Consider the following 26,877-nt stretch of genomic DNA (forward strand, 5'->3'; position numbering starts at 1 on the left):
GCTATAAGATAGATAGATAGATAAATAGATAGATGTTAAAGGCGCTATATGATAGATAGATAGATAGATAGATAGATAGATAGATAGATAGATAGATAGATAGATAGATAGATAGATAGATAGATTTGAAAGGCGCTATATGATAGATAGATAGATAGATAGATAGCTATATGATAGATAGATAGATAGATAGATAGATAGATAGATAGATAGATAGATAGATGTGAAAGGCGCTATATGATAGATAGATAGATAGATAGATAGATAGATAGATAGATAGATAGATAGATAGATAGATAGATAGATAGATAGATAGGACTATGGGGAACTTTTTTAGCATGGCAAGAGTGAATCTCATGGATGGCGGTGAACAACAGAGAACCAAACATAAGTTTTAATATAAGCCATTTGGCAGATGATTATGATTATGGCCAGTGATGAGTCCACTTCTGACCATTAGTATGAGATGTCCATAACTAAAGACCAAATAAGGAGACAACTGAGGAAGCTATACAGAGGAGAAGCTGCGGGACCAAATGGAGTCAGTTCTGGAGTTCTTAAGGCCTGTGCAGATGAACTTTGTGGTGTCACCTGTCACCTGTTCAATCTGTCCCTATGGCTTCAGAGAGTTGCACTGCTGTGGAAAACATCCTGCATTGTACGGTAGACATCTCTTCACCTAATGACTACAGGCCAGTGACACGTCTCACATCATGAAGACCTTTGAAAGGCTGGTCCCGGACTGTGTGAGTCCACTTGTGGTAGATCACCTGGACCCACTGCAGTTTGTCTATCAGTCAAAGACTGGAGTGGCAGATACAATTATCTCTGCTCTACAATGCTGGAGAACGCTGTTAGCACTGTGAGAGTGATGTTTTTTGATTTCTCCAGCACCATCAGTACTATGCAGCCATCCTTGTTTAAAGGTAAACTCAGAGATATGCAGGTAGATGAGCCTATGGGGTCCTGGATAATGGACTTTCTGTCAGGCACACCACATCTATCTACCTACCTATCTATCTATTATATAGTGCCTGTCTATCTATCTAAAGAGCTTCTGTAAAAAAGCCAATTTTCTCTCTGGGGACAAATAAAGTTTTATGTAAACACTAAAGATTTATTTTGGGTTCTTTTTCTTCCTGCTCTTGGCTCTCCTCTCCTCTCAAGAAGAATTATTGTTCTGTTAGGTTTTGTTTTTTTTTCCCACATTTTCTTTGAGTTTTTTTTCTTTTTCATGATTGATTTTGAAGTTACTTATTGTATGTTCTGAAAATTGTATCTGCTTGATTGTATTTGTGTTACTTTTTTGAAACAAAATTAAATCATTAAAAAAGTTATCATTTACGCTTTGTTCATTCATTGGTTGATTGAGTGACTAAGGGGGCAATTACTTTTTCATTTCTGCGATAGAAGTGTGGACTTTTTTTCCTTCAGCTAATCAAACGATCATTTAAGCCCTGTGTATTGTGTTTACTCGGGTTGTTGTTTTTTTTGCATTATACTAAATTTATTTGGATATCACTAATAATTAAGTGTTATGAATAAGGAAAAATGGAGGAAATCTGGAAGGGCGCAAATACTTTTTTTACCTGTGCCAGGTGGTGTAGGCACGTTCCTACCGCCTTGTTTTCATGTACATCTCCATCCTCTCAGTCATTTTATCTGCAAGCTTTGACACCTGAACGCCGCCCATCGGTCGAAGTAACCACTGATGCACAGAATGCCACTCCATCGGAGGGCGCTATAATCCGCAGTCATTAACGCGGTACAATATCTACCGGGAAGGAAACCGGAAAAAAAAACTTTCACACAATCATCAGGGATAATGGCATCACTCATTAATTCAATTATCACCAATTCCTACTGTTTTGAAGACTGAGATTATTGCGATATGTAGACATCAACAGGTCGAAGCAGAAATACGAGGCCCGCTCGTCACATGACACAAGCGAGACTGCGCAACACGCAGGGTCACGTGACACGAGCGAGCCGCGTTCACGCACGCTCTTGTCACGTGACGGCCTGGTGCAGGACTGAATCGTCTGGCTGTATCCTGGTATGGCGGACGGGGAGCGCTCTCCTCTTCTCTCGGATCTTAGCGATGGAGCTCTTAGCAGCGGGGCCGGTGGGATGCTGCCGGGAGCCCCACCATTCGGCCATCCGAACAAACCGCAAGGTGAGTTTTTTTTAATTTTGTTTTTTGTAAACACCATGTTGTCACGTCACATTTGCCGGCGTGCGGACTTCCAATCCTCCCTGTAGGAAGGGAGGCTGCATCGCGAGAAGGGGAGAGACGAGCCACTCAGGACTAAAGAAACGATCGCAGTTCCCGCGCAGGGCAGGGGGGCTTAACATTCGCGTTATAAAAGTGATTTGATGATCGGTTTCTTTTGTATACAAAAGCGTGAAAGAAAGAAGACTGCGGCGTTTTCTTGCGATGCGTGGCTAGCAGCGCATTCATTCTGCTTTACGTCTGTATTTACAGTGGGCGGCTTGGCCCCTGGTAACCGGACGGAGCAGTAAACACAGCCACACGTGTGGTGTTGTGTGTGCTCGTGGATCTCTCAGCTGTGCGATGGACACATGGCGGCATGCCGTTGAAGCCATACGTTGTATGTATGGTGCAGTTTACTAAAAAGCCGACTCATTCGCGAGAAGCCCGCGGACTTGTGTTTACCCGTGCTTGCCGGTAACGTGCAGGTTTGTAGGGAGTGCTTCATTTTACAGTTCACCTCCAGATGCTCATGTAAGTGCATCTTTAATACAAAGGAACAAAAAAAAAAAAACAAAGTCGCTTTTCGTAATACAGCTCGGGATACGTCGTATTGGATGCTTAACGCTTAGTGATTCATTTTCGATTCGTTCTGACTGCGCGAATTTTGCTACAACACCTGATTTGATCGACTGTATCCTTTAGCCAATCAGAGTTGCTCGTCCTAGCAGTCCGATGGCTTGCAGTCCAATCACAATTCTTGTAGCGATTCTGACGTTAAGTATCGCTGCTTTCTCCTCGCGATTCACCGGCAGAGGTGGAACTCGAACTATACCACCATACGTTAGTGCATCCTGGGGTGACTTACTGCAAGTTTGGGGGGCTCAAAGACAGTGCCGTTTTTTTTTCTTTAGAATTTCAACGAAGACGTTCGCTCATCAGAATTCTGGACTTGTTGTGAAACGTGGGTGCATGCGGTGACTGCTTAACAGCATCAGCTACGCAGCTTTGTTTTATGTAGCGCTAGTCTTCCCTTGTGAAGACTTAAGCTTGGAAGTGACCTCGTGGATCCTACTTTGAGGCGTCCGTAACCAAGGTTACATGCCCATGTGGGCCAAACTATGGATCCTCAAATTGTGCACCCAACATTCATATATTGCCCATATTTGTTGGTACACTGTGACGTATTATTGCCTGGTACGAGTGAACTGAGAATGAGCAAAAACCTTGACAGATTAGTGGGTCCCCAAGGCCTGGGAATTACTGATCAGGATAACATGTATCTAAGCTTGAAATGATCAGTGATTTGCTAAGTTAGTTATTTAGCTGACTTATTGATCTAGGGGCGCTTAACAATATCTGAGGGATACAATTGGAGCACAGGTGGGTGAAGTAACCTGGTCATATAGTCCCACAGTGTCAGTAGTGAGATCTGAACTCGCAGCCTCAGGGGTCGAAGCCCAAAGCTTTAATCGTTACTTCACACTGCCAATTAATTTATTTAAAGACCATTAATAAAAATACATTTTATTTATTTGTAGATGCCTTTCTAAACACTCAAGGACACCGAACAATAGACAAAACACAGATTATAAACAAAAGTAAAACACAGAAGTTAAAATCTGACAGAGCAATTGTAATTAAAGAGAAAAAGCAGTCAAACAAATGAGTTTTAAGTTTAGATTTGAAAAGTGAGAACGATTCAATATTTCTAAGCTCAGGTGGTAGCGAGTTCCAAAGCTGGGGAGCAGAGCAACTGAATGCTGTGCTCCCCATGGTGGTAAGACAGACGAAGGGGACAGTCAAGTGGATGGAGGAAGAGGATCTAAGGATACGGCAACATGGAGGAGGTCAGACAGATATGGAGGGGCGAGGTTGTGGAGAGCCTTACAAGTTAACAGAAGGATTTTGAATTGAATTCGGAACTGAACTGGAAGCCAGTGAAGCTGCTGCAAGACAGGAGTATCTATCGATCTATCGATCGATCGGATAGAAGGGGGTTCTAGTAATGATGTGGGCAGCTGAATTCTGGACCAGTTGAAGCTTATAAAGAGATTTGCGAGAAAGTCCAAAGAAAAGGGAATTGCAATAATCGAGACAAGAAGTGACCATGCTATGAATGAGGATAGCAGTGGTGTGGGGAGTGAGTGACGGGGGGCGAATACGATTAACGTTACGCAGGCCAGGAGATGTTACAGATGTGGGACTGAAAAGATAAAGTACTGTCAAGGATGACACCTGTGGGGAAGGAGAGACAGAGGAATAATCAATAGCAAAGAAAAAGTGATCAGGTTTGGATAATGGGGATTTTGTACTAATGAGGAGAACCTCAGTTTTGTGACTTGTTATTTAATTTAAGAAAGTTTGAAGAAAACCAGGATTTCATTTCTGCTATGCAATCAGTAAGGGAGGAGATGGAAAGGAAGCAGCAGGTTTGCTAGTGAGACAGAGCTGGGGGTCATCAGCACAACAGTGGAAGCTAATGTTATAATTACGAAAGGGGAAGGAGGTCAATGATGAAGAGGGACAGAGCCCACCTGATGGGTTGGGATGTGGAAGTTTTAAGCTGAACAAACTGAGTGCGGCCCGAGAGGGAGGATCTGAACCAGTCTAGTGGAGTGTGGGTAATGTCATTCATATTGCATTAAATTTTACACAGAAAAAGCCACTCGAAGTAAAATTCACTTACCCACAAATTCAGTCCTGGCTTAAGGCTGTCAGTCTGGCGTGATGGTTTAGGCTTTGAACCTTAAAATTGTAACGTCATTCATTTTCACACACGGACATCTGCTCGTTGCTGGCAGTGGTGCAGGATGCTTCATAACTACCTGTCGTGTCTTACTTTGCTGTAGGACATATTGTTATCCTAACAAGACTTTTAGTGCAGATCCTAGGAGTAATTCTGAGACCCTTGATACATGTGAGGCACAGATCTCTAATTCAGAACCTTTGGATGGAGCTGAAATCTGCCATTGGTAAAAGTCCTCCTAGAAACATTTATGAGCTGAAGTAGTGGGAGAAAATTCAGCAGATAGATGTAAGAAGCCTGTTTATGGCTATAAGAAATGTTTGTAGTGTGTCATTAATCGCGACCAGGTCATATTTTACTTCTAGTAATTTTGCTTAGAAATTACTACATCTAAATTGCACATCCAGCTTTATTGTGGTATAACTTTGAATATACCGTTAACATATCAAAGTTGGTATCGTTTCAATTATATAGTCAGTCATCATCCAACCCGCTATATCCCAACACCAGGGTCACGGGGGTCTGCTGGAGCCAATCCCAGTCAGCACAGGGCGCAGGGCAGGAACAAATCCCGGGCAGGGTGCCAGCTCACCACAGGACACACACCCACACCAAGCACATTTTAGGACCACCAATGTGCCTAACCTGCATGTCAATGGACTGTGGGAGGACCCAGGAAGCGAACCCAGGCCTCCTTATTGCGAGGGAGCATCGCTATCCACTGCGCCACTGTGCCGCCCTCCAATGATATAGGACCTATTCATTACATTTATTACGTGTTGTTATGAAGATAGAAGGTTGATATAGTTACAGTGATTCTGAACATCTTGTACATAACACCTTCTGGTGAGGGCACAAGGGTGCCAGTCATGTTGACTACGTCTGTGTTTGAGTTCTGTGCACATCCTTTAGCAGCACAGACAGCTGTTGCTGTTCTTCTTGTCTCGTACCTGCTTTGTGGGAGGCTTGCCTGGTCTTCTGCTTATGCGTTACTTGGCTTGCCTGACCAGTCTGCTTCAGAGTATGCAGTGTTTGTTTTTAAATCTGACATTTATACGTTTGCTGAAGTATTTCACAAATTTTTTATTGAGTTCATTGGTTGATGTTTACAGGTATCTGTATCCAGCAGGGGGCGCTAGCTCCCTTGTTGGAATGAGTTCTTTTGTAATGGCAGATATATAGATATAATAAACGGTGTCATTTTGCTTGACTTTTCACTAGATATAATATAAAAAGGCAGTATCCCCCCCCCTTAGTGATACGGTGGTAATAAATCACATAGGAGAAATAACAGCTTTGTTTAATGACGGTTTACGCGCCATAACAGATGAAGGAATCCATGACAAGAACCCAGTTTGGGAGTGGGGGTCCGATGTGTAGAGTCTGCCACTTTCGTTGCTGTGCTAGAAGGATTTTCAGGATTGGATGACGTTCTGTCCCATCTGTCCGTCGGCTTCAAAGGTGTGCCGGGCAATGTGCCAAGGCTTTATACCCTTTCTCCACGTGCAGGCCCCCACTTCGGTGAATCACGCCATTCCAAACAAGGCACAGAGGAGACAGTTTCATGCTGAGTTTGACACACAGAGATAGTACGCGATGCCCATTTTGCAGTTGTCCCTAACGGTCTTGTCTTCTAATGCTTGCCTAGCAGTTCTAAATGAGGAGCCCCTGTGCTAAATCTGGCTTTGTGTTAGCTGTGCACGAGAATAGAAAGAAAAGTAGATTTCTAAAATTATATTTGTACAGAGCACAGTGACATATTAAATATTTACACTTATTACTGTATCTTTAATGTCTGGGTCATGAGTGCCATTTGCATTCATCGTGAGTCACATTGTTGAGGTGCACCTTTGGTCTGCAGATGCTGGATCTTGACCTGAAAGTCATTTCTTCATGCCGTGTACATTGTTGTTCTTGACTGCCATTCACATGGATTTGCCGTAGGGTAGAGCGATCTCATTTAAAATGATTTTGTTCTTTGTAGACTACTGGGCACTTGACACATTCTTTCTGAGGTTGATGTAAAGTCTGATCGTTGTGGGTTGGTTGGTTAACTCAGTGTGGTGGAGTTTCCTTGTCTCTTTTGCTGTTCATGAAGTATGGTGTTAGATTCGGGGCTCAGCATTGTGCAAATACGCCGGTCAATGGTCTTTTCCTAAAGAACTTTATTCCTGGCTCATGAATGCAAATGTGGAGTTGCTACTTAACTCTTTCAGGGCGCATGTTGACTTTTGTCAACAGGAGGGGTTGAGGGCGACAATCAGCTGTTAATGGTGACAAAACTCACTGTTACGTCACAGGCATTCCCTCTGTGCTTGGAGGAATTTTAGACGCTTTGACTCGCCATCTAATCCTTGCGTGTGCGTGAGTTACGAAATGTAAACAAAGGCAAGATGGCATTGACATCTCATGAGGGAGCGAAGCGAGTGCAGAAAAGAAAATACTCAGCAGACGATGTTTTGCGCATTATCGCTGAGTCGGACTCGGATTTTTCAGAATCTGATTTTGTTGAGAGTGATCTGGAGATCGAGCATGAGAGTGAGGAACTGGCATTAGCTGATCGGACTCCAGCCGATGCCGCCCCAGCTGAGCGCATTCACGCAGCCGACGCACCTACGGTAAGGTTCATGTGGGAGGAATACCCAGACACTGATCCGTGGGAGCCAAACTGGCTACTGAACTTCACAAGACAGCATGGGTTGCTGTTGGACTCGACAGATTACCAGCCGCTGGACTACTTCAGGCTGCTCTCTCCTGATGCTGCTCTTCAGCTACTGTCAGACGAGACAAACAGGTAGGCAGAGCAATATTTTGAATCGCGGGCTGCGCTTGCACCGCATTCTCGAAATTCAAAATGGAAGCCCACAACTAAAGACAAGATGAAGAGCTTTGTGGCCTTACAAATAGAGATGGGACTGGACTGGCGATATAACTTCAGAGAGCTTTGGTCCAAACGTGCTTTGTCTCCTGGTGTCTAACTTTGGACAGGTTATGCTGCGTGATGATAGGTACGTGCTGCTGCAAAGTTTTATTCACTTCTGTGATAACCAGAAGCAAATCCCAAGGGGTGAGCCAGTCTGTAACCCCACGTATAAAGTTCAGTCCCTGCTTGACATTGTGGGACCGACATAGAAACAGTTGTATCAGCCTGGCCGTGATTTGTCTGTGCATGAATCCATGATAAAATACAAGGGACACCTTTTTTATGCCAATACAGTGGTGTGAAAAACTATTTGCCCCCTTCCTGATTTCTTATTCTTTTGCATGTTTGTCACACAAAATGTTTCTGATCATCAAACACATTTAACCATTAGTCAAATATAACACAAGTAAACACAAAATGCAGTTTTTAAATGATGGTTTTATTATTTAGGGAGAAAAAATCCAAACCTACATGGCCCTGTGTGAAAAAGTAATTGCCCCCTGAACCTAATAACTGGTTGTGCCACCCTTAGCAGCAATAACTGCAATCAAGCGCTTTGATAACTTGCAATGAGTCTTTTACAGCGCTCTGGAGGAATTTTGGCCCACTCATCTTTGCAGAATTGTTGTAATTCAGCTTTATTTGAGGGTTTTCTAGCATGAACCGCCTTTTTAAGGTCATGCCATAGCATCTCAATTGGATTCAGGTCAGGACTTTGACTAGGCCACTCCAAAGTCTTCATTTTGTTTTTCTTCAGCCATTCAGAGGTGGATTTGCTGGTGTGTTTTGGGTCATTGTCCTGTTGCAGCACCCAAGATCGCTTCAGCTTGAGTTGACGAACAGATGGCCGGACATTCTCCTTCAGGATTTTTGGTAGACAGTAGAATTCATGGTTCCATCTATCACAGCAAGCCTTCCAGGTCCTGAAACAGCAAAACAACCCCAGACCATCACACTACCACCACCATATTTTACTGTTGGTATGATGTTCTTTTTCTGAAATGCTGTGTTCCTTTCACGCCAGATGTAACGGGACATTTGCCTTCCAAAAAGTTCAACTTTTGTCTCATCAGTCCACAAGGTATTTTCCCAAAAGTCTTGGCAATCATTGAGATGTTTCTTAGCAAAATTGAGACGAGCCCTAATGTTCTTTTGCTTAACAGTGGTTTGCGTCTTGGAAATCTGCCATGCAGGCCGTTTTTGCAGGCCAGTCTCTTTCTTATGGTGGAGTCGTGAACACTGACCTTCATTGAGGCAAGTGAGGCCTGCAGTTCTTTAGACGTTGTCCTGGGGTCTTTTGTGACCTCTTGGATGAGTCGTCTCTGCGCTCTTGGGGTCATTTTGGTCGGTCGGCCACTCCTGGGAAGGTTCACCACTGTTCCATGTTTTTGCCATTTGTGGATAATGGCTCTCACTGTGGTTCGCTGGAGTCCCAAAGCTTTAGAAATGGCTTTATAACCTTTACCAGACTGATAGATCTCAATTACTTCTGTTCTCATTTGTTCCTGAATTTCTTTGGATCTTGGCATGATGTCTAGCTTTTGAGGTGCTTTTGGTCTACTTCTCTGTGTCAGGCAGCTCCTATTGAAGTGATTTCTTGATTGAAACAGGTGTGGCAGTAATCAGGAAATTGAACTCAGGTGTGATACACCACAGTTAGGTGATTTTTGAACAAGGGGGCAATTACTTTTTCACACAGGACCATGTAGGTTTGGATTTTTTTTCTCCCTAAATAATAAAAACCATCATTTAAAAACTGCATTTTGTTTTTACTTGTGTTATATTTGACTAATGGTTAAATGTGTTTGATGATCAGAAACATTTTGTGTGACAAACATGCAAAAGAATAAGAAATCAGGAAGGGGGCAAAGAGTTTTTCACACCACTGTATATGCCAGACAAGCCCACAAAGTATGGCATAAAGAATTTTGTACTGGCAGAAGCAAACACTGGTTTCTTCCTGAAAGTAATTGCATGTACAGGACAGCATTCCTGTCAAAGAGAGAACTGTCCCTTGACAAGTCAGGCTGTGCTGGATCTGCTTCAGGGCTTTGAACATTTGGGTCACGTTGTGTACATTTGGACAATTTTTCTACATGCCCAGAATTGTTCATGGAGCTACAGAGCAGGGGAACTGGAGCTTGTGGCACAGTGAGGGTGAACAGGAGACACTGGCCTTCAGAGGCTGAAGAGGAAAAGAGGTGACAATATGGTTTTCATGCGGGCGGATAATTTGGTGGCAGTGGCATGGCACGATGTCAGACGGGTGACTTGTCTCTCTACAGTACACACTAACGATATATGTGAGAAAGTGCAGCAACAGACAATTGAAAAGAAGGCAGCAGTGCAACACGTATTGTGAGGAGTGCAATGTGGCAATGCCTGCAGTTGGCTGCTTTGAGCGAGATCAGACTTTGCTGTGTGACATTATTAGGAACAGCTGTTCAATTTCTCATTAACGCAATTATCTAATCAACCAATCACATGGCAGTTGCTTCAATGCATTTAGGGGTGTGGTCCTGGTCAAGACAATCTCCTGGACTCCAAACTGAATGTCAGAATGGCACAGAAAGGTGATTTCAGCAATTTGGAGCGTGGCATGGTTGTTGGTGCCAGACGAGCCGGTCTGAGTATTTCACAATCTGCTCAGTTACTGGGATTTTCACGCACAACCATTTCTAGGGTTTACAAAGAATGGTGTGAAAAGGGAAAAACATCCAGTATGCGGCAGTCCTGTGGGCGAAAATGCCTTGTTGATGCTAGAGGTCAGAGGAGAATGGGCCGACTGATTCAAGCTGATAGAAGAGCAACTTTGACTGAAATAACCACTCGTTACAACCGAGGTATGCAGCAAAGCATTTGTGAAGCCACAACACGCACAACCTTGAGGCCGATGGGCTACAACAGCAGAAGACCCCACCGGGTACCACTCATCTCCACTACAAATAGGAAAAAGAGGCCACAATTTGCACGAGCTCACCAAAATTGGACAGTTGAAGACTGGAAAAATGTTGCCTGGTCTGATGAGTCTCGATTTCTGTTGAGTCAGAATTTGGCGTAAACAGAATGAGAACATGGATCCATCATGCCTTGTTACCACTGTGCAGGCTGGTGGTGGTGGTGTAATGGAGTGGGGGATGTTTTCTTGGCACACTTTAGGCCCCTTAGTGCCAATTGGGCATCGGCTACCTGAGCATTGTTTCTGACCATGTCCATCCCTTCATGACCACCATGTACCCATCCTCTGATGGCTACTTCCAGCAGGATAATGCACCATGTCACAAAGCTTGAATCATTTCAAATTGGTTTCTTGAACATGACAAGGAGTTCACTGTACTAAAATGGCCCCCACAGTCACCAGATCTCAACCCAATAGAGCATCTTTGGGATGTGGTGGAACGGGAGCTTCGTGCCCTGGATGTGCATCCCACAAATCTCCATCAACTGCAAGATGCTATCCTATCAATATGGGCCAACATTTGTAAAGAATGCTTTCAGCACCTTGTTGAATCAATGCCACGTAGAATTAAGGCAGTTCTGAAGGCGAAAGGGGGTCAAACACCGGATTAGTATGGTGGTCCTAATAATCCTTTAGGTGAGTGTATGTGAAATCATAGAGTATGCAGGCTCATACAACATGCAAGACAGGAACACTTGTCTAAAATAAATATTTTTTGTTGATTTGATATGTTAAACAATTGCTTTCTGTTCTTTTTTTTTTTAAAAAGTTAGTTTTTGGAAAAATATTCACCCAGGGAGAAAAGAAACCAAAAAAAAAAATTGGCTGTAAAAGAGTTAAGAACACAAAAGAGAACTTGGTGAATCTTCAACAAAAGACTGAATTTATGTCAAATTTAGTGAAATTGAAAGGTGTCATCTATTAGAGCTGCTGTCATGCTGGCCAGCGGTGACGAACAGAGGTGCCTCATCTCGGCCTCTTGTGTTAGAGAAGCAAGCAGATCTGAGGACTTGTATTGCCGTGAGGTACGCGACTTGTGTGTTGGTGCAGTTTGTATTCTTTAGGTTTTTAACAAAGCAGGAGTAGCTGTACTTGTCACATGTACTGAGTACGGCAAAGTCCTTTCATGCTCGACCACCGTGCAGCACGTCACCAGTCCCCACCATCATGGTACATTTAAAAGGAAGAGCCTGCAGTTAGCTGTGAGGAAGTTTAGTCCACATTTAAGATCTTTTTCCACATTCAGTAAATGTTAAGATGTTTGATTATAATTATCTCAAGAGAAATAGTGCAGTATTCTAGATTTCCTGAAAGCAAAGCACTCCATTTTTTAAGAAGTTCAATGCATTTAGAAAACTTTAGTATTGATTGTTAAGGTTATACTGTAGTTGAAGCCCAGGCTCTCCAATAAAACAAGCCTGTGACCTTTACAACAACAATATTTATTTATATAGCACCTCTTCATGCAAAGGATGGGGCTCACAGTGCTTTGTAAGAAGACGAAAGTAAAGTTTATAAAAATCTAAGATTAGGCAATATTAAATAACAAAGAATAAAATAAGGTCCGATATCTGGGAGGACTTCAGTACACGAGCAGTGGTACCGACAATGCAGTCAGACTTGTAGTTTTTGGGCACACACACCGTCAGCATGGCCCTGCCAGATCTAAACTCTAGCGTGGAGAGTCGCTCGCGTACAACAACAACAACAACAACAACATTTATTTATATAGCACATTTTCATACAAACAGTAGCTCAAAGTGCTTTACATATTAAAGAATAGAAAAATGAAAGACATAATTATAAAAAAATAAATCAACATTAACATCGAATAAGAGTAAGGTTCAATGGCCAGGGGACAGAAAAAACAAAAACTCCAGACGGCTGGAGAAAAAATAAAATCTGTAGGGATTCCAGACCATGAGACCACCCAGTCCCCTCTGGGCATTCTACCTAACATAAATGAAACAGTCCTCTTTGGATTTAGGGTTCTCACGGAAGGGCTTGATGATGATGATGGTTACGTAGACTTCTTCCTTTTAATCCGTCCATCATTGTTGGAGCATCATGAAGCTTTGAGTAGGTGGAGGTGGCGCAGGCCACCACCACAAAGAAACCGGAAAAAGAAACAGAAAAGAGAGTAGGGGTCAGTACGGATTTTAGAGCCACCATAAATAGTTATTATGATGAATTGAACATATAGAGTATCAGGATTAAGTTAAAGTGAAGTTATGAGAAGGCCATGTTACAGTAATGTGTTCTCAGCAGTGTTTTAAACTGCTCCACTGTATCAGCCTGGTGAATTCCTATTGGCAGGCTATTCCAGATTTTAGGTGCATAACAGCAGAAGGCCGCCTGCCCGCCTCACCACTTCTTTTAAGTTTTGTTCTTGGAATTCTAAGGAGACACTCATTTGAGGATCTGAGGTTACGATTTGGAATATAACGTGTCAGACATTCCGATATATAAGATGGGGCGAGATTATTTAAGGCTTTATAAACCATAAGCAGAATTTTAAAGTCAATTCTGAATGACACAGGTAACCAGTGTAGTGACATCAAAACTGGAGAAATGTGTTTGGATTTTCTTTTCCTAGTTAGGATTCTAGCAGCTGCATTCTGCACTAGTTGCAAACGATTTATATCTTTTTGGGTAGTCCAGAGAGGAGTGCGTTACAGTAATCTAGTCGACTGAAAACAAACGCGTGAACTAATTTCTCAGCATCTTTCAGTGATATAAGAGGTCTAACTTTACTTATGTTTCTTAAGTGAAAAAATGCTGTCCTAATGATCTGATTAATATGTGATTTAAAATTCAGATTACAGTCAACAATCACCCCTAAGCTTTTTACCTCTGTCTTGACTTTTAATCCTAATGTATCCAGTTTATTTCTAATAGCCTCATTGTATCCATTATTGCTGATCACTAAAATTTCAGTTTTCTCTTTATTTAACTTGAGAAAATTACTATTCATCCATTCTGAGATACTAGTCAGACATTGTGTTAGTGAATCAAGAGAGTCGGGGTCATCAGGTGCTATTGATAAGTACAGCTGTGTGTCATCAGCATAGCTGTGGTAGCTCACGTTGTGCCCTGAGATAATCTGACCTAACGGAAGCATGTAGATTGAGAGTGTACTGAAGTGTCTACAGCTGCAGGTGGAAGCTGCCGTCGCCCTTTTCATAACTGATCTTTTCCTGAATAAGCAGTGGCATTGCACATGTACTGTGTCGGCATCAAACCCCAATACGCTCTGCAGTCTACAGGGGGGTCCAGATCTAATTATGCAGATCCAGATCGTCTGGATGACTTCGATTTATGCGGGGACGATTCCAGTTCGGCGCAAACAGTTCGTACACTTCTCGATGGTCTGGGATTTTTTAGTCGATTTTCTATGTAATAAACCTAATATGTTATAGCGTAATGACAAATGCATAATTAGATCTGGACCACCCTATACTTGTGACTTTATGCTGTAGGCAGACAAATAAATCAAGGTAAATAACATTCCATGTGGCATTTATATAAGTAACAGAAATGTTTTACATATAAAGACCATCACAAATAATTGCAAACAGAACTTTGCATGATACGTTGGCGAGCTCTGTAGGCCGTGCTGTTTCGTTGAAGGACAGGTGTGGGCAGAGCTTCGGAGTCGGAGACCATTTTGCGTACCTGGAGTTGGCAAAAATGTACCGACTCCTAATAAATTTAAATTGTAATGAAAAAAAAAAAAATACAGCAAGTTCAAATGTCCCATTTCACAAGCAGTAGTCATAGTGAAGTCCATCTGCGATGTAAGAATAAAGGTGTGAAGTTCAGCTGAGCGATTATACAGCCTGACATTCACACATTGTAATCTGGATTATGGTACATTACAAAAAGTGTTTTCATTTGATTTCAGATATAATGTGTTTAACAAGCGTAATGATGGAGGTGGAGGTGTGTGCGATGGCCTGATGTGTGTTCAGGGGTCTTTTGTTTAAACTGGCCGATACAGCAGAGAGAGTCCGCGTCCTAGCCAGTAGTTCTGTGGTTAAATGACAACGTGCTTGTTGCCTTCCTTCAATCGACATTGAAAATACACTAGCATATTAAATACAGAGGAGTTGAAGGATTTATCTACCGACTCCACAGCCCTGGGTATGGTGTAGACTGACTGGCAGGATGACACAACGGTGCCATCTTTCGCCTTTACGCCTGGTGCAGCTGCATCGTTGTTATATGTGAGTGGACGTTTCTTGCGGGGAGGGCTTCTGTTCTCTTTCTCCGATGTAGAACCCTCATCCTCATCGGAGTTCAACTCTGGTATAGCACGTCTTTATTTGAAAACAGCGGTGTCAGATCGGGGCGAGCGTGAGTTCGACTGAGAGAATAAAACGCTAACCTTTACAAGTACCATAAACTTAGAGCAGCTGTTACAGACTCAAATCAAATGTATGTTTTTACTCTATCATAATAACAATAAGAGATTTATTGGCCAACTCTGGTGACAGCCAGTGATTGATCACCCCACCCAGAAGTGCAGTGCATCGGCAAATAAACAAGACAGGCTTATGGTGTGCACCTTGCTTATAGAAGTAGCTCTCATCCAGAGCTCAGCACTAACTTTTAAAAGTGTTTACCAGGCTTGGCAACCAAGTATCACGTTTGTGTATTTTGGAGTAATTAAGATGCTGTAGCAGTCCGGTGCCACTTTGACGGTGATTTATTTATTTGTTTAGTGGAGATTTCAGGGACGCCACCAGCCTTGGCCCGACCCTCACACACAGAGACAAAAAGCAACCGGAAATAAAACGGCAAATAAAGAATGTATTAACAATAATAAATGAAAACAACGATCCACCGCCAGTGTGTCACGTGGTTTGTTCAAACCTAGCCAATGAGGATTGCGGTTGTATAATTCAGTTTATATCGCGTTTTCACATATTAAACACATCCTAATTAGCTGCTGAAGTTTCAAGTGCAGGATGGTTGTTTGCATAAGACTTATGGCAAGAAGGTACAGAATACGCCCTTTGTGTAATAATTAATATGCACTGAATGTGATTCCTTTCTGCAGTCCGTTTTACAATCCTGGTTTCATGTGACACAGAGGACCAGCAAATGAAACCGGCCTGACCTGCCAGAGTTGGCTTCAGTAAGCCATCACCAAACTCAACAAACTGAAAGTTTTCCTATGCTTGGCATAAATCACAGATCACAGCAGTGTAGAGAGACTTCTTACAGGTTACAATAAGTCATTAGTAATAAGAGTTACCATATATACGCGTGTTTAAGGTCTCCCGCAGATAAGTCAGGGCATGATTTGACCGTTTAATTTTCAGTATTTTATAATGTCAGTCATATAATGCTGAAAACTCACGCTATTGGTCCCAGAGATTATGATATGCTAACACCTACCTGAGTATTGAAGCGTATTAGGGCCACGGAGAAGAAAAAAAAAATACGGACACAGTGGGGGGAAAAAAAAAAGTTTGTCGAGAATAAACTTGACATGTTGACTTTATTCTCATAGTTTATTTTCTCATTAAAGTAGAACGTTGTAAATGTCATTTTAAAATCAGTGTTTAATTTACTTGATTTTCTCAAACCCCGTCATAGGTAACGTAACACATTAAAGGCTTTGTGTTAAGTGTTCCCTGACCCATGTTACTTGGTACATACTTCTTAAACTGACTTCCTCTCCTTGACTTTATTCTCGACATGTACTTTTTGTTTTCTTTTCTTCTTCTCCGTGGCCCTAATACGCTTCGGTACCTGAGAGAGTAACCACAGAGCACACGGGATTTTTTACGTGACCTCGCGGTGATACCCAGACTATTCGGAAGTGATGTTTGCACTGTTTTGTGTTTTTTTGTATCTCGCACCCTCATACACCTTTATCGTAAGAACATCCGTTATCTGCAATGGAGCGTTCGATCAGAAGAAAATATGAAGCTGGTTTTAAATTAAGCTTCGTTGACGTAGCGAAAGAAATTGGTAACTGTGCTGCTGCAACAAATTTCGATATGTCTGAGAAACTGGTGCGAGATTAGAGGAGGCAAGAAGGGGGGGTGTCGTATTTTTGAACGGGTATATACGAGGTGTGGCAGAAAAGTAATGAGACTGATTTTTTATTTACCGAAGGTTTTATTTTTTTCAAACATCAATGTTATCCCCTTCAAAGTAGTTCCCTTGGGCAACTACACACCGATGGAGACGTTGTTCCCTCTGTTGGTAGCAGCGCTGGAAGTCTTCAACCAGTATGGTCTTCAGCATGTCCGTCACACTCTTTTGGATGTTTTCTAAAGTCCCGAAATGACGTCCTTTAAGGACATTTTTCAGTTTAGGAAAAAGGAAAAAGTCACACGGACTGAGGTCAGGTTAATAAGGGGGCTGGGGAACCACAGGAATGCGTTTTTTCGATTGTCCTTCTGATCAATTGTGAGGTTTTTCGGCACCATTTTGGCACAGACCTTTCGCATGTGCAAATGTTCAGTCAAAATTTGATGAACGGTAAATCTGTTCAAATTTAATTGTTCACTCAACATTCTTAATGTTAAACGACGGTCTGATCTCACAAGAGTGTTCACACGTTCGATGTTTTCATTGGTTTTCGAAGTTGAAGGCCTCCCTGAAAAACTTGAGCTTGGGATAAAGAATGTTCCTCTTAGGCCTGTTTTAACTTTTCAAACGTCACACTTGCCGTTTAATGGCACAACGTTGCTCCAAATTCCGCTGTTCCATTTTGTGACGACAACCAAAAACACAACTTCGCTAACAGCAGTCACAAAAATCACGTAGTTAACGGAAGGAGTTGAAACTCGCACTGAGCTATGGGAGGGTACTGATACACGTGCTCTATCAAGGACAACAGCGCAGCGTTGCCAGATCGCTTGCAGTGTTGCCAGTCTCATTACTTTTCTGCCACACCTCGTAAGTCGAAGTCTGATTTTTATGATCGAATTTTTGGGTTTCAAGACCCGACTGATACGCAAGTACATACAGTACTTTTGAACAAAGGACAAAGTTATATTTTAATAGATTCATTATATGTACAGTGCCCTCCATAAGGTTTGGAACAAAGACACGTTTGTCCTTGATTTGCTCCACAATTTAAAATTTCAAATTAAGCAATCCAGACATTGCAGAATTTCATTTAAGAGGATTTGCAGGCATTTCATAAGTCGCAAGACTTTCTCTACGCACCTCCCTGCCCAAACGACCACACGTTTCAGCACACCATAATGTTTGGGACAGTTGGCATCAGAGGTGTTTCTGATTCCTCAGATGGGTTTCATGCTTCTACCCTGTGGAGTCTGCAGTTGCCATTGTGCAACATGAGGACAAGAGATGTGCTAATGAAAGTCGAAAAAGCCATCATGAGACTGAAAAACAAGAATAAAACCATTCGACATATCGGTAAAACCTTAGGATGCCCTAAACCAACTGTCTGGAATATCATTAAGATGAAAGAGCTTGCTGGTGAGTGGAGTTAGTTCTCAAAGGGACTGGCAGGCCAAGGAAGACCCCCACTGCTGACAACAGAAGAATCCTCACTGTGGTCAAGAAAAAGCCCCAAACGCCCGTCTGACAGATCAGAAACAGTCTGCTGGGGGCTGATGTGGACGTGTCAGAGGCGACTATCAGCAGAGGACTTCATAAACAGAAACACAGAGGAGCACACACTGCAAGATGGAGACCACAAAAACAGGATGTCCAGGTTACAATTTGTGAAAAAGGACCTCTGGGGATAAAAGGTCTTGTGGTCATGAACCTCATCAGAGTGAAGGCAAGAGCAAATGTGGAGATGACAAGGAACTGCCCAAGATCCAAAGCAGACCACCTCATCTGCTAAACATGGTGTTGGGGGTGTTATGTTGTTGGCATATATGGCTGCCACAGCTGCTGATACACTTCTCTTCATTGATGATGGCACTGCTGACATCAGTGGCACAATGAATTCTGAGGTATGCAGAAACATCTGATCTGCTTGAGTTCCAGCAAATACCTTCAAACTCATTGGACGGCACTTCATCCTACAAGAAAATAATGAGCCAAATGTACTGCTGAGGCCTTACGGGAGATTTTTCAAAGCTATAAAATTCTTGAACGGCTAAGCCAGTCATCTGATTTCAGTCCAGTTGAGCTGGCCTTCCATATGCTGTTGTCCCTATCTGGAAAGAGAAGGGTGATCGTCTGGATTGCAGCATCTATAGGGGGTTATCACTGCTCTCGGTGCCGGGTAAGGTCCTTGCTAGGATCATCCTCGATAGGATCCGTGAACACTTGCTCACCTACCAGTCTGGTTTTACGCCTAAGAAGTCTACAATCGACCACATCCTGGCACCGAGGGTTCCCATGGAGCGCAAACCCGAATATTGGCAGAGTTTCTTTGCATGTTTGGTCGAGTTTTGTAAAGAGTTTGACTCAGCTGATTAAGCTGCCCTGTGAGACATCCTGAGGCCACGAGATCCCCTCAAGGTTGCTGGATATCCTGGCCGGCCTGTACACTGGTACTGGGAGTGCTATGCAGAGTGGAGGCAGAACCTCTGTGTTTTTCCTAGTTGATTCTGTGGTCTGTCAGGGGTCTGCTCCACTTCTATTCAGTACTTGCATGTACTTGGGTGGTGGGCAGGGTTGTGGGGTCCAGCTGCTGTGGGGCGTCTGTTGGTTAAGAGAGATTCACTGATTGACTTTGCCGGCAATACTGTGATCTTCATGATGTCAATGGAGGCTCTTTGTCTCAAGAGATTGAGCGAGGAGTCTGAGTGTCTGGGCTTGCGGGGGTCCTGATAAAAACCAAGAGCCAGGCCTTTAATGACTTCTTGGGCACAGCCAACAGCAGCAGTGTATCTGTCTATGGAGAGAGTGTCGACCTCGTCATTGAGAGGTTTACTTACCTTGGCAGTGACATTCATGTGACTCTTCCTATGAAGTCAGTAGACCGATTGGTAGAGCATGGGGGGGTCATGAGGTCACTTTAAAGGGGTGTGTGGTGCTCCCGATATCTGCAAAAGGACGAAGGTCCAAGTCTTTAAAGTCCTGCTGCTCCATGTTTGTGAGACATGGACGCTATCCAGTGACCTGAGATGAAGACTGAACTCCTTCATGTGTGTCTCTTTGGAGAATCCTTGGGGTCTGGCCATGTGGTGCGATCTCCCCGGGAGTTATCCGGCTCACAGTATCCTTGTTTTTGAGGACCTGAGCTGTTGGACCAGCCCTAGGGGACACCCACGTAACACCTGGCTGTGACAAATAGATGGTCATTTCCGGAGGGTGGGACTGAACCGCGTGTTTCATCATGTGATGGGTGCGGCAATGCGCTGTGCCAGTGCGTGCTCCTCAACCTGACCTGACCTGCAGGCTTAGAAAATGTGCGATCGTATGCATGGTTAAACTTTCAGGTGTGTTCAAGGGTTGTAGAAGCAATGTGACCCTCAGTGGACTGAGTTCATTCAGTCGGTCGGTTCTAGAACCTTCTCAGTCTGTTTCAGGGTTGCCAAAGACTATTTCACCAGAGTTGGGCAAAAAGCTGAAATCTCTGTGGACAAGGAGTGTAGTCCATCACAAAAACCACTTTTACTCACACATACCCAGGTACACGCCATATTCACACACTTTGACAATTTTAAATTGTCTATTACCATAACCAAAATTGAAAAAACAAAAACCTTTTGTAATTCCTCCTTAGCTTGTGCATATCTGGCCATTGTAATTTTCATGAAGTGGGACTTGACAAATGTGCGGGAATAGCAGAAGTGAAAGGCAAACTTCATTAGAATGAGTGACCAATATGTGCAGAAGGTGAATGTGTCACTTTGATGGTACATTATAAGGTGACTAAAGTTTCAAAGTCACAAACCTGGACACTTGTGTAGCATATGTGCACAACCCCGTAAAGCCCATCCTCATTTGTTCAATGCCTGTTACCAACAGTAAGGGCTCAGGGCACTGGGAAAAAAAAAAATGAAAGCCTTTCACTAATGAATCCACACAGTGCTTGAGGTGGAAACAAATAACATGGCAGCACTGTTTGGTTTTTGTCTGCTTCTTTGTCTTCTTTGAGATGCCCTTCAAATTTAACACAAGTACTTCAATCTGTGGCACCTCTGCACGAGAACCACCCCGTCAAACGTATGCAGTTTTTAATGTCTGGATAACATTTGGGATTAAATCACTTAGAGATCTGTACATAGACAACGTCTTCGCGTCCTATGAACGAATACACTCCCGATTTAACTTTCAAATCTTACCTCTGAATTAGAAACTTTGCTAAACAAAACCTGCCCAATTTTCTTCACCTCCCACCTACTTCTATTCTGGATAAAATATCGGTCAGTCTTGAGGACTTGGACAGCAGTTCTGTAATATACAAAAACATTTTTAAGTCCCTCCCTTTCAAAGATCCCAGAGTACAGTCACTCAGCATTCAGCACTCGAGCTCCATAAGCACAAAGCATATAATTATTCAACTTAAAATCATCTGTTGAGCACATCTGTCTCATTTAGAATTGTCCAAAATGTTTCCAGGGCGAGATCCAACCTGCAAACATTGCAATCAGGTTCCAGCCTCACTGGGCCACATGTTTGGGACCTGCAGCAAATTAACATCATTCTGGACCAAAATCTTTAAATGCCTATCAGACAGCCTTGGTGTCACAAGCCCTCCTAATCCACTAACAGCTGTGTTTGGGGGGCTTACAGAGGGGCTTAAAGTGGAGAAGGACAAACAAACTGTCATGGCCTTTACTTGACTATTAGCACGTAGACTTGTCTTGCTCAACTGGAAGCATCTGAATTCTCCTCCGTTAAGTCAGTGGTTAATTAAACGATGTTATACAGTTGTGCTTGAAAGTTTGTGAACCCTTTAGAATTTTCTATTTTTCTGCATAAATATGACCTAAAACATCACCAGATTGTCACTCAAGTCCTAAAAGTAGATAAAGAGAAACCAGTTAAACAAATGAGACAAAAATATTATACTTGGTCATTTATTTATTGAGGAAAATGATCAAATATGACATATCTGTGAGTGGCAAAAGTATGTGAACCTCACGGATGATCAGTTAGTTTGAAGGTGAAATTCGAGTCAATGGGATGCCAATCAGGTGTGAGTGGGCACCCTGTGTGATTTAAAGACCAGGATCTATCAAAGTCTGCTCTTCACAACACATGTCTGTGGAAGTGTATCATGGCACAAACAAAGGAGATTTCTGAGGACCTCACAAAAAGAGTTGTTGATGCTCATCAGGCTGTTAAAGGTTACAAAACCATCTCTAAAGAGTTTGGACTCCACCAATCCACAGTCAGACAGATACAAGTGTACAAATGGAGGAAACTCAAGACCAGGAGTGGCCGACCAACAAAGATCACTCCAAGAGCAAGGCACACGTGTAATAGTCGGCGAGGTCACAAAGGACCCCAACTGAAGGCCTCTCTCACATTGGCTAATGTTCATGTTCATGAGTCCACCATCAGGAGAACACTGAACAACAATGGTGTGCTTGGCAGGGTTACAAGGAGAAAGCCACTGCTCTCCAAAAGAAACATTGCTAGTTTTCTAGTGTGTTTTTCAATCAATCACAATTCTTCGTAGAAATTCAGTCGTGCCTCTGTGTATTTGTGTGCGTGTTTCCTTTATGCTTTCTCGTTAAAGACACTCAAATTAGCCGCTCCATGAGGCAGAAATGTCAAAGCAAGTAGTATCGGATACCCTAACTACGTAAAAAAACCTAAGAAACACGAGCTTAACTGCAAAACTGAGGGCACAACAATATCCCAGCGACTTTTACAAATCTGGACAACAACTTTTCTACAAGTTGTGCCAGCATACCATAGAATGGACACGAAAAGATACTTGCAATGACCACGGAGAACAAGAACAAGGAGACATTAAAATCAAAAAGTGTTCCCCTTCCGGTAACAACAGAGGAAACACCAAAATCATCAGATGCAAGATGCCAGTTTGTGGAGGACTTTGTGGCTATGCGAGTCAGACATACCTCTTCGGGGGGAATGTTGAAGATGTGTCCTTTCTTTATTAAGCATTAATAATAACTAGCCAAAGCCCGCCATAGCATATGGCAGTGTAAGAATTGGAATGGAAAACCGTGAGAAAGGAATTCAGTATAACAAAGGCTTAGGAAACCACCGTCGCAGTATAATGAAAATAGCGAGGAGCGAAACCAATGCGAATGGTCGAGAGAGTACCTTCCTGTAGCAGGCTACGGAAAACATTGACCTATATAGGTAGACGCCGCATTCACTGTGTTGCCCAGTCGACACGATACGTCAGCGCGTCTGCCATATTGCGAGTGGTAAAAGTGCCATTTAAACTAATACAGGTAGACATGGAAACCGGGTTTTCTGATGAAAAAACAATAACGTTTTAAACAGTATCGTTTACATACAACAGATTTTGGTGAATCGTTTACATGCAATTATTTATATCCATTTATGCACTAATAATGGCAATTATTAAATAATTATTATTATTATCATGAAATATTTCCTCCCGTATAAGTAACATTTCTCGGACTGCTTTCTTCCATCTCTGAAACATTTCTAGACTTCGTCCTTTTCTTCCACGACACAGTACTAAAGTATTGTTTAATGCCCGAGTCACCTCACGTATAGGGTACTGTAATGCTGTTCTCTGTGTCATCTCACAAAAACGTATCCATCGCTTACAATTTATTCAACATTCTGCTGCCACAGGGCTCTAGACTAACTTTTTGCACTGGTTGCACTGGTGCGCCTAACTTTTTTTCTTAGGTGCACCAGCACAAAAGTTAGGTGCATCAAAATTTTCAACCGCATCACATTTTTATTTATTTGTTTTTTTTTTTATCGCTGTCCATATAGGCAATATTGACTTGTAAATGATTAACTAACAATCTGGTCAATATAAAGTTCTTTATTTGAAGGCAAGCACAATTCTACAAGAAAGGTAACTTACTGAAAAAGTGTTGGTGCTTAAAGTGCTTTACTGAGCTGAAATTTAAACTTAAAAAATCTCAAGATAAATTAACTAAAAGAAAATCTAAATTAAGCGTTTTAAGGGCTTCAAACTGAACATCTCATGGCTCAATGTCTTATGGACTATCCTCCATTGCAGTCACATGCCCCTTGGATGGCCAACTCCTGTAGTTTGGCCTTCTTGATCTTTGGCCTTGACTAAACCAGCTGGCCACACTCTCTCTAGCATCAAAATCTTCCAGACTTGGGCATGAGCATGCTCGACCTCAGTGTGTCCAATAAGTACTGTATATTCACCGGTCTTCCTCTCCGCAAGATACGACTGTACACAATGACTCATTCCTTTGTGGCGATATCTGTGTCTCCGTCGATCAGGAGCGCACTGTTCGCAATTTGCACAGACGTCTTTTTTTTTCAATGTATCTGCAATGACTCCTATAAATTGGGCGCACGCGACATCATTGCTGTACGTCGGGTTTACGTTCAAGCCATTTTTCTTCATAAGAATTATTTTGGACTTGAATTTAGTGAAGGGAAGTTCTTCTTTTGCAATATTGTAGGCAACGTTAAACTTAATTATCATCTCGGCCTCGTCTGATGATCTGTTTGCTGCTGCCTGCCGCTGAAAGGCAGCGGGGCGAGAGGACACTTGAGCAGTGCATTTATCGAGGCATGTAATGTGTTTTATAGATGCATTGTGCTTTTTCAGCGTTTCAATTCTAAATGTATTAGAACCAGTCACAAATGCACTACTGCCGGCCATGGTCTTCCCACACTCTTTACAGTAAATACAGTGCATTATATTATCGGCTTTACTGTATCTTAGCCAGGGAAACTGGTCAAGCCACTCATTTCGAAATGTATACACTTTACCCCTTTTAATTTCAGTGGGCTTGGACTCGATCGTATGTGGCTCATTATCTAATGCCGTCTCCGCACCAGGGCTTGCTATAACTTGGGAGGTTGATGGCTCCGTGTCAGAGCATTGGTTATGATTTTCGGATGGATCAGGCCTTAACTTAACATTCTTAACAAAAAAGCTGTCAATCGTTCTTTTCATCTTCTCTCATAATCCGCGGCTACATCCACTGTTTACCTGATGGGCTACTCACCTCTCTCTGTCTGACTGCATCACATGCATTTTCAAACGTACACACACGTACAGGAATATCTGGACCATGGCCAATCAGAGGGGGGGGGCGGGATCCGCCCTTCACTATCTCTGATTGGTTTAGACCACGATATGGGCCTAATGTGTGTCTGTTGTTGAAAAACAGGGAGACTTTAAGAGTCACGGAGTTTCGTTTTTTTTTCCCCCCTCGAACGGCTGGTCGCACCGGTGCAACCTTTGATTTTTTTTTAGTCGCACCATTCAGAAATTAGGTCACACGTGCGACCAAATTGGTCGCACTCTAGAGCCCTGTGCCAGGATAATAACCTTCTGTTGTAAATCCACTGAACATACTACACCTATTCTCTCTCAACTTCACTGACTCCCTGTTAACTACAGAATATAATACAGTGATCCCACGCTGTATCGCGCTTCGACTTTCGCGGTTTCACTCCATCTCATATTTAGATATGCTTACATTTAAAATCCATTTCACAGATTTTTTTGCTGGTTCGCGGATTTCTGCGGACAATGGGTCTTTTAATTTATGGTACATGCATCCTCAGTTTGTTTGCCCAGTTGATTTCATACAAGGGACGCTATTGGCAGATGGCTTAGAAGCTACCCAATCAGAGCATGTATTACATATTAACTAAAACTCCTCAATGATATACGATATGCTTCCCGCGCGGTGCTTGATTGTTTGCTTTTCTCTCTCTCTGCTCCTGACACGCATTCCTTTGAAGAGAAAATATGTTTGCATTCTTTTAATTGTGAGAAAGAACTGTCATCTCTGTCTTGTCATGGAGCACAGTTTAAACTTTTGACTAAAGGGTGTTATTTCATGTCTAGAGGGCTCTAATAACGTTAACAGTGTGGGAGAGTTTATAAGGGCTTAAAATGTATAAAAATAACCATTCAAACATATGGTTTCTACTTCGCGGATTTTCATCTATCACGGGGGTTCTGGAACGCAACCCCCGTGATCGAGGAGGGATTACTGTACTAAATCCCGCTCTTAACATTTAAAGCTCTCCACAACCTCACTGATCTCCTCCAGACTGACACTCGTCATCTGCAGCTCGACTTTCTGTGCCACACATCAAACTGTGCTATGGGAGCTCGAGCGTCTCTCATGGTGCTCCTCAACTCGGAATTCTCTTCCCTCTCATATTCGTCGGCTCGATTCAATAACACATTTTACAACTACCCTTAAAACTTGTTACCTGTTACTGCAAGTTATCTTTGTTTGTTTGCTAATTATTGCTTTTTGATCAAGAGCGACTGTGGACGCGGAAGTAGGATTAGAGATGGCGGGCGGGGCTCTGTCGTGCGTATTCCATGGTCTTAGAGTTGGTGGGCGGACCTCTCTGTCTTGCATGCCCTTAGTGAATTATATATATATATAGATAATTCATTACATTTTATATAGCGCTATTCTCAGTACTCAAAGCGCTATCCACACATGGAGGAACCGGGAAGCGAACCCACAATCTTCCACAGTCCCCTTACTGCAAAGCAGCAGCACTACCACTGTGCCACCTGTGAGGACTGTATTGTAAGCAAGGAGGTACTCTGCCAGAAAATGAGAGCAGTCTTCATCAAACTCATTTGCCCCTTGTCTTTGAACAACATATGGATGCCGTCCTTCGAAAGATTTCTGGCAAGAAAATAAATATGTTGTAGTTCATGAAACCACCGATAGCCAAGACCACGTAGTTCTCATCATAGTGATAGGCGAGTAAACATCTGGCTGTATGGTAATTCTTTTATGTAGGCAGTTCTAATTGTACATGAAATTATATTTAACCGATATGAAGAGTCTTTCCCGTAGAAAATGTTTTTAGTGGACGGCACTGGTTAATGGGTTCCCTTCTAAAAATTAATATCAATATTTCTGGATTTAATAAATATTTTGCCTGGTGGTGACGAGGCACCCACGGTCCACATTTGACTCTTC

General features: G+C 42.6%; 1 protein-coding gene across 1 annotated transcript in view; it reads left to right on the forward strand.

Annotated features, from left to right (window-relative positions):
• The first annotated feature begins 2,010 nt into the window (after nt 1-2,010).
• pip4p1a (phosphatidylinositol-4,5-bisphosphate 4-phosphatase 1a) overlaps nt 2,011-26,877 on the forward strand; it is a 77,144-nt gene continuing 52,277 nt past the window's right edge. The window contains exon 1 of the mRNA XM_039743807.1: nt 2,011-2,176. Coding sequence (XP_039599741.1) covers nt 2,059-2,176 — 118 coding nt within the window. The 5' untranslated portion in view covers nt 2,011-2,058. The remainder of the gene's footprint in view (nt 2,177-26,877) is intronic.

The sequence above is a fragment of the Polypterus senegalus genome, chromosome 1 (assembly GCF_016835505.1).
Source record: "Polypterus senegalus isolate Bchr_013 chromosome 1, ASM1683550v1, whole genome shotgun sequence".
In the NCBI taxonomy this organism is placed as follows: Eukaryota; Metazoa; Chordata; class Cladistia; order Polypteriformes; family Polypteridae; genus Polypterus; species Polypterus senegalus.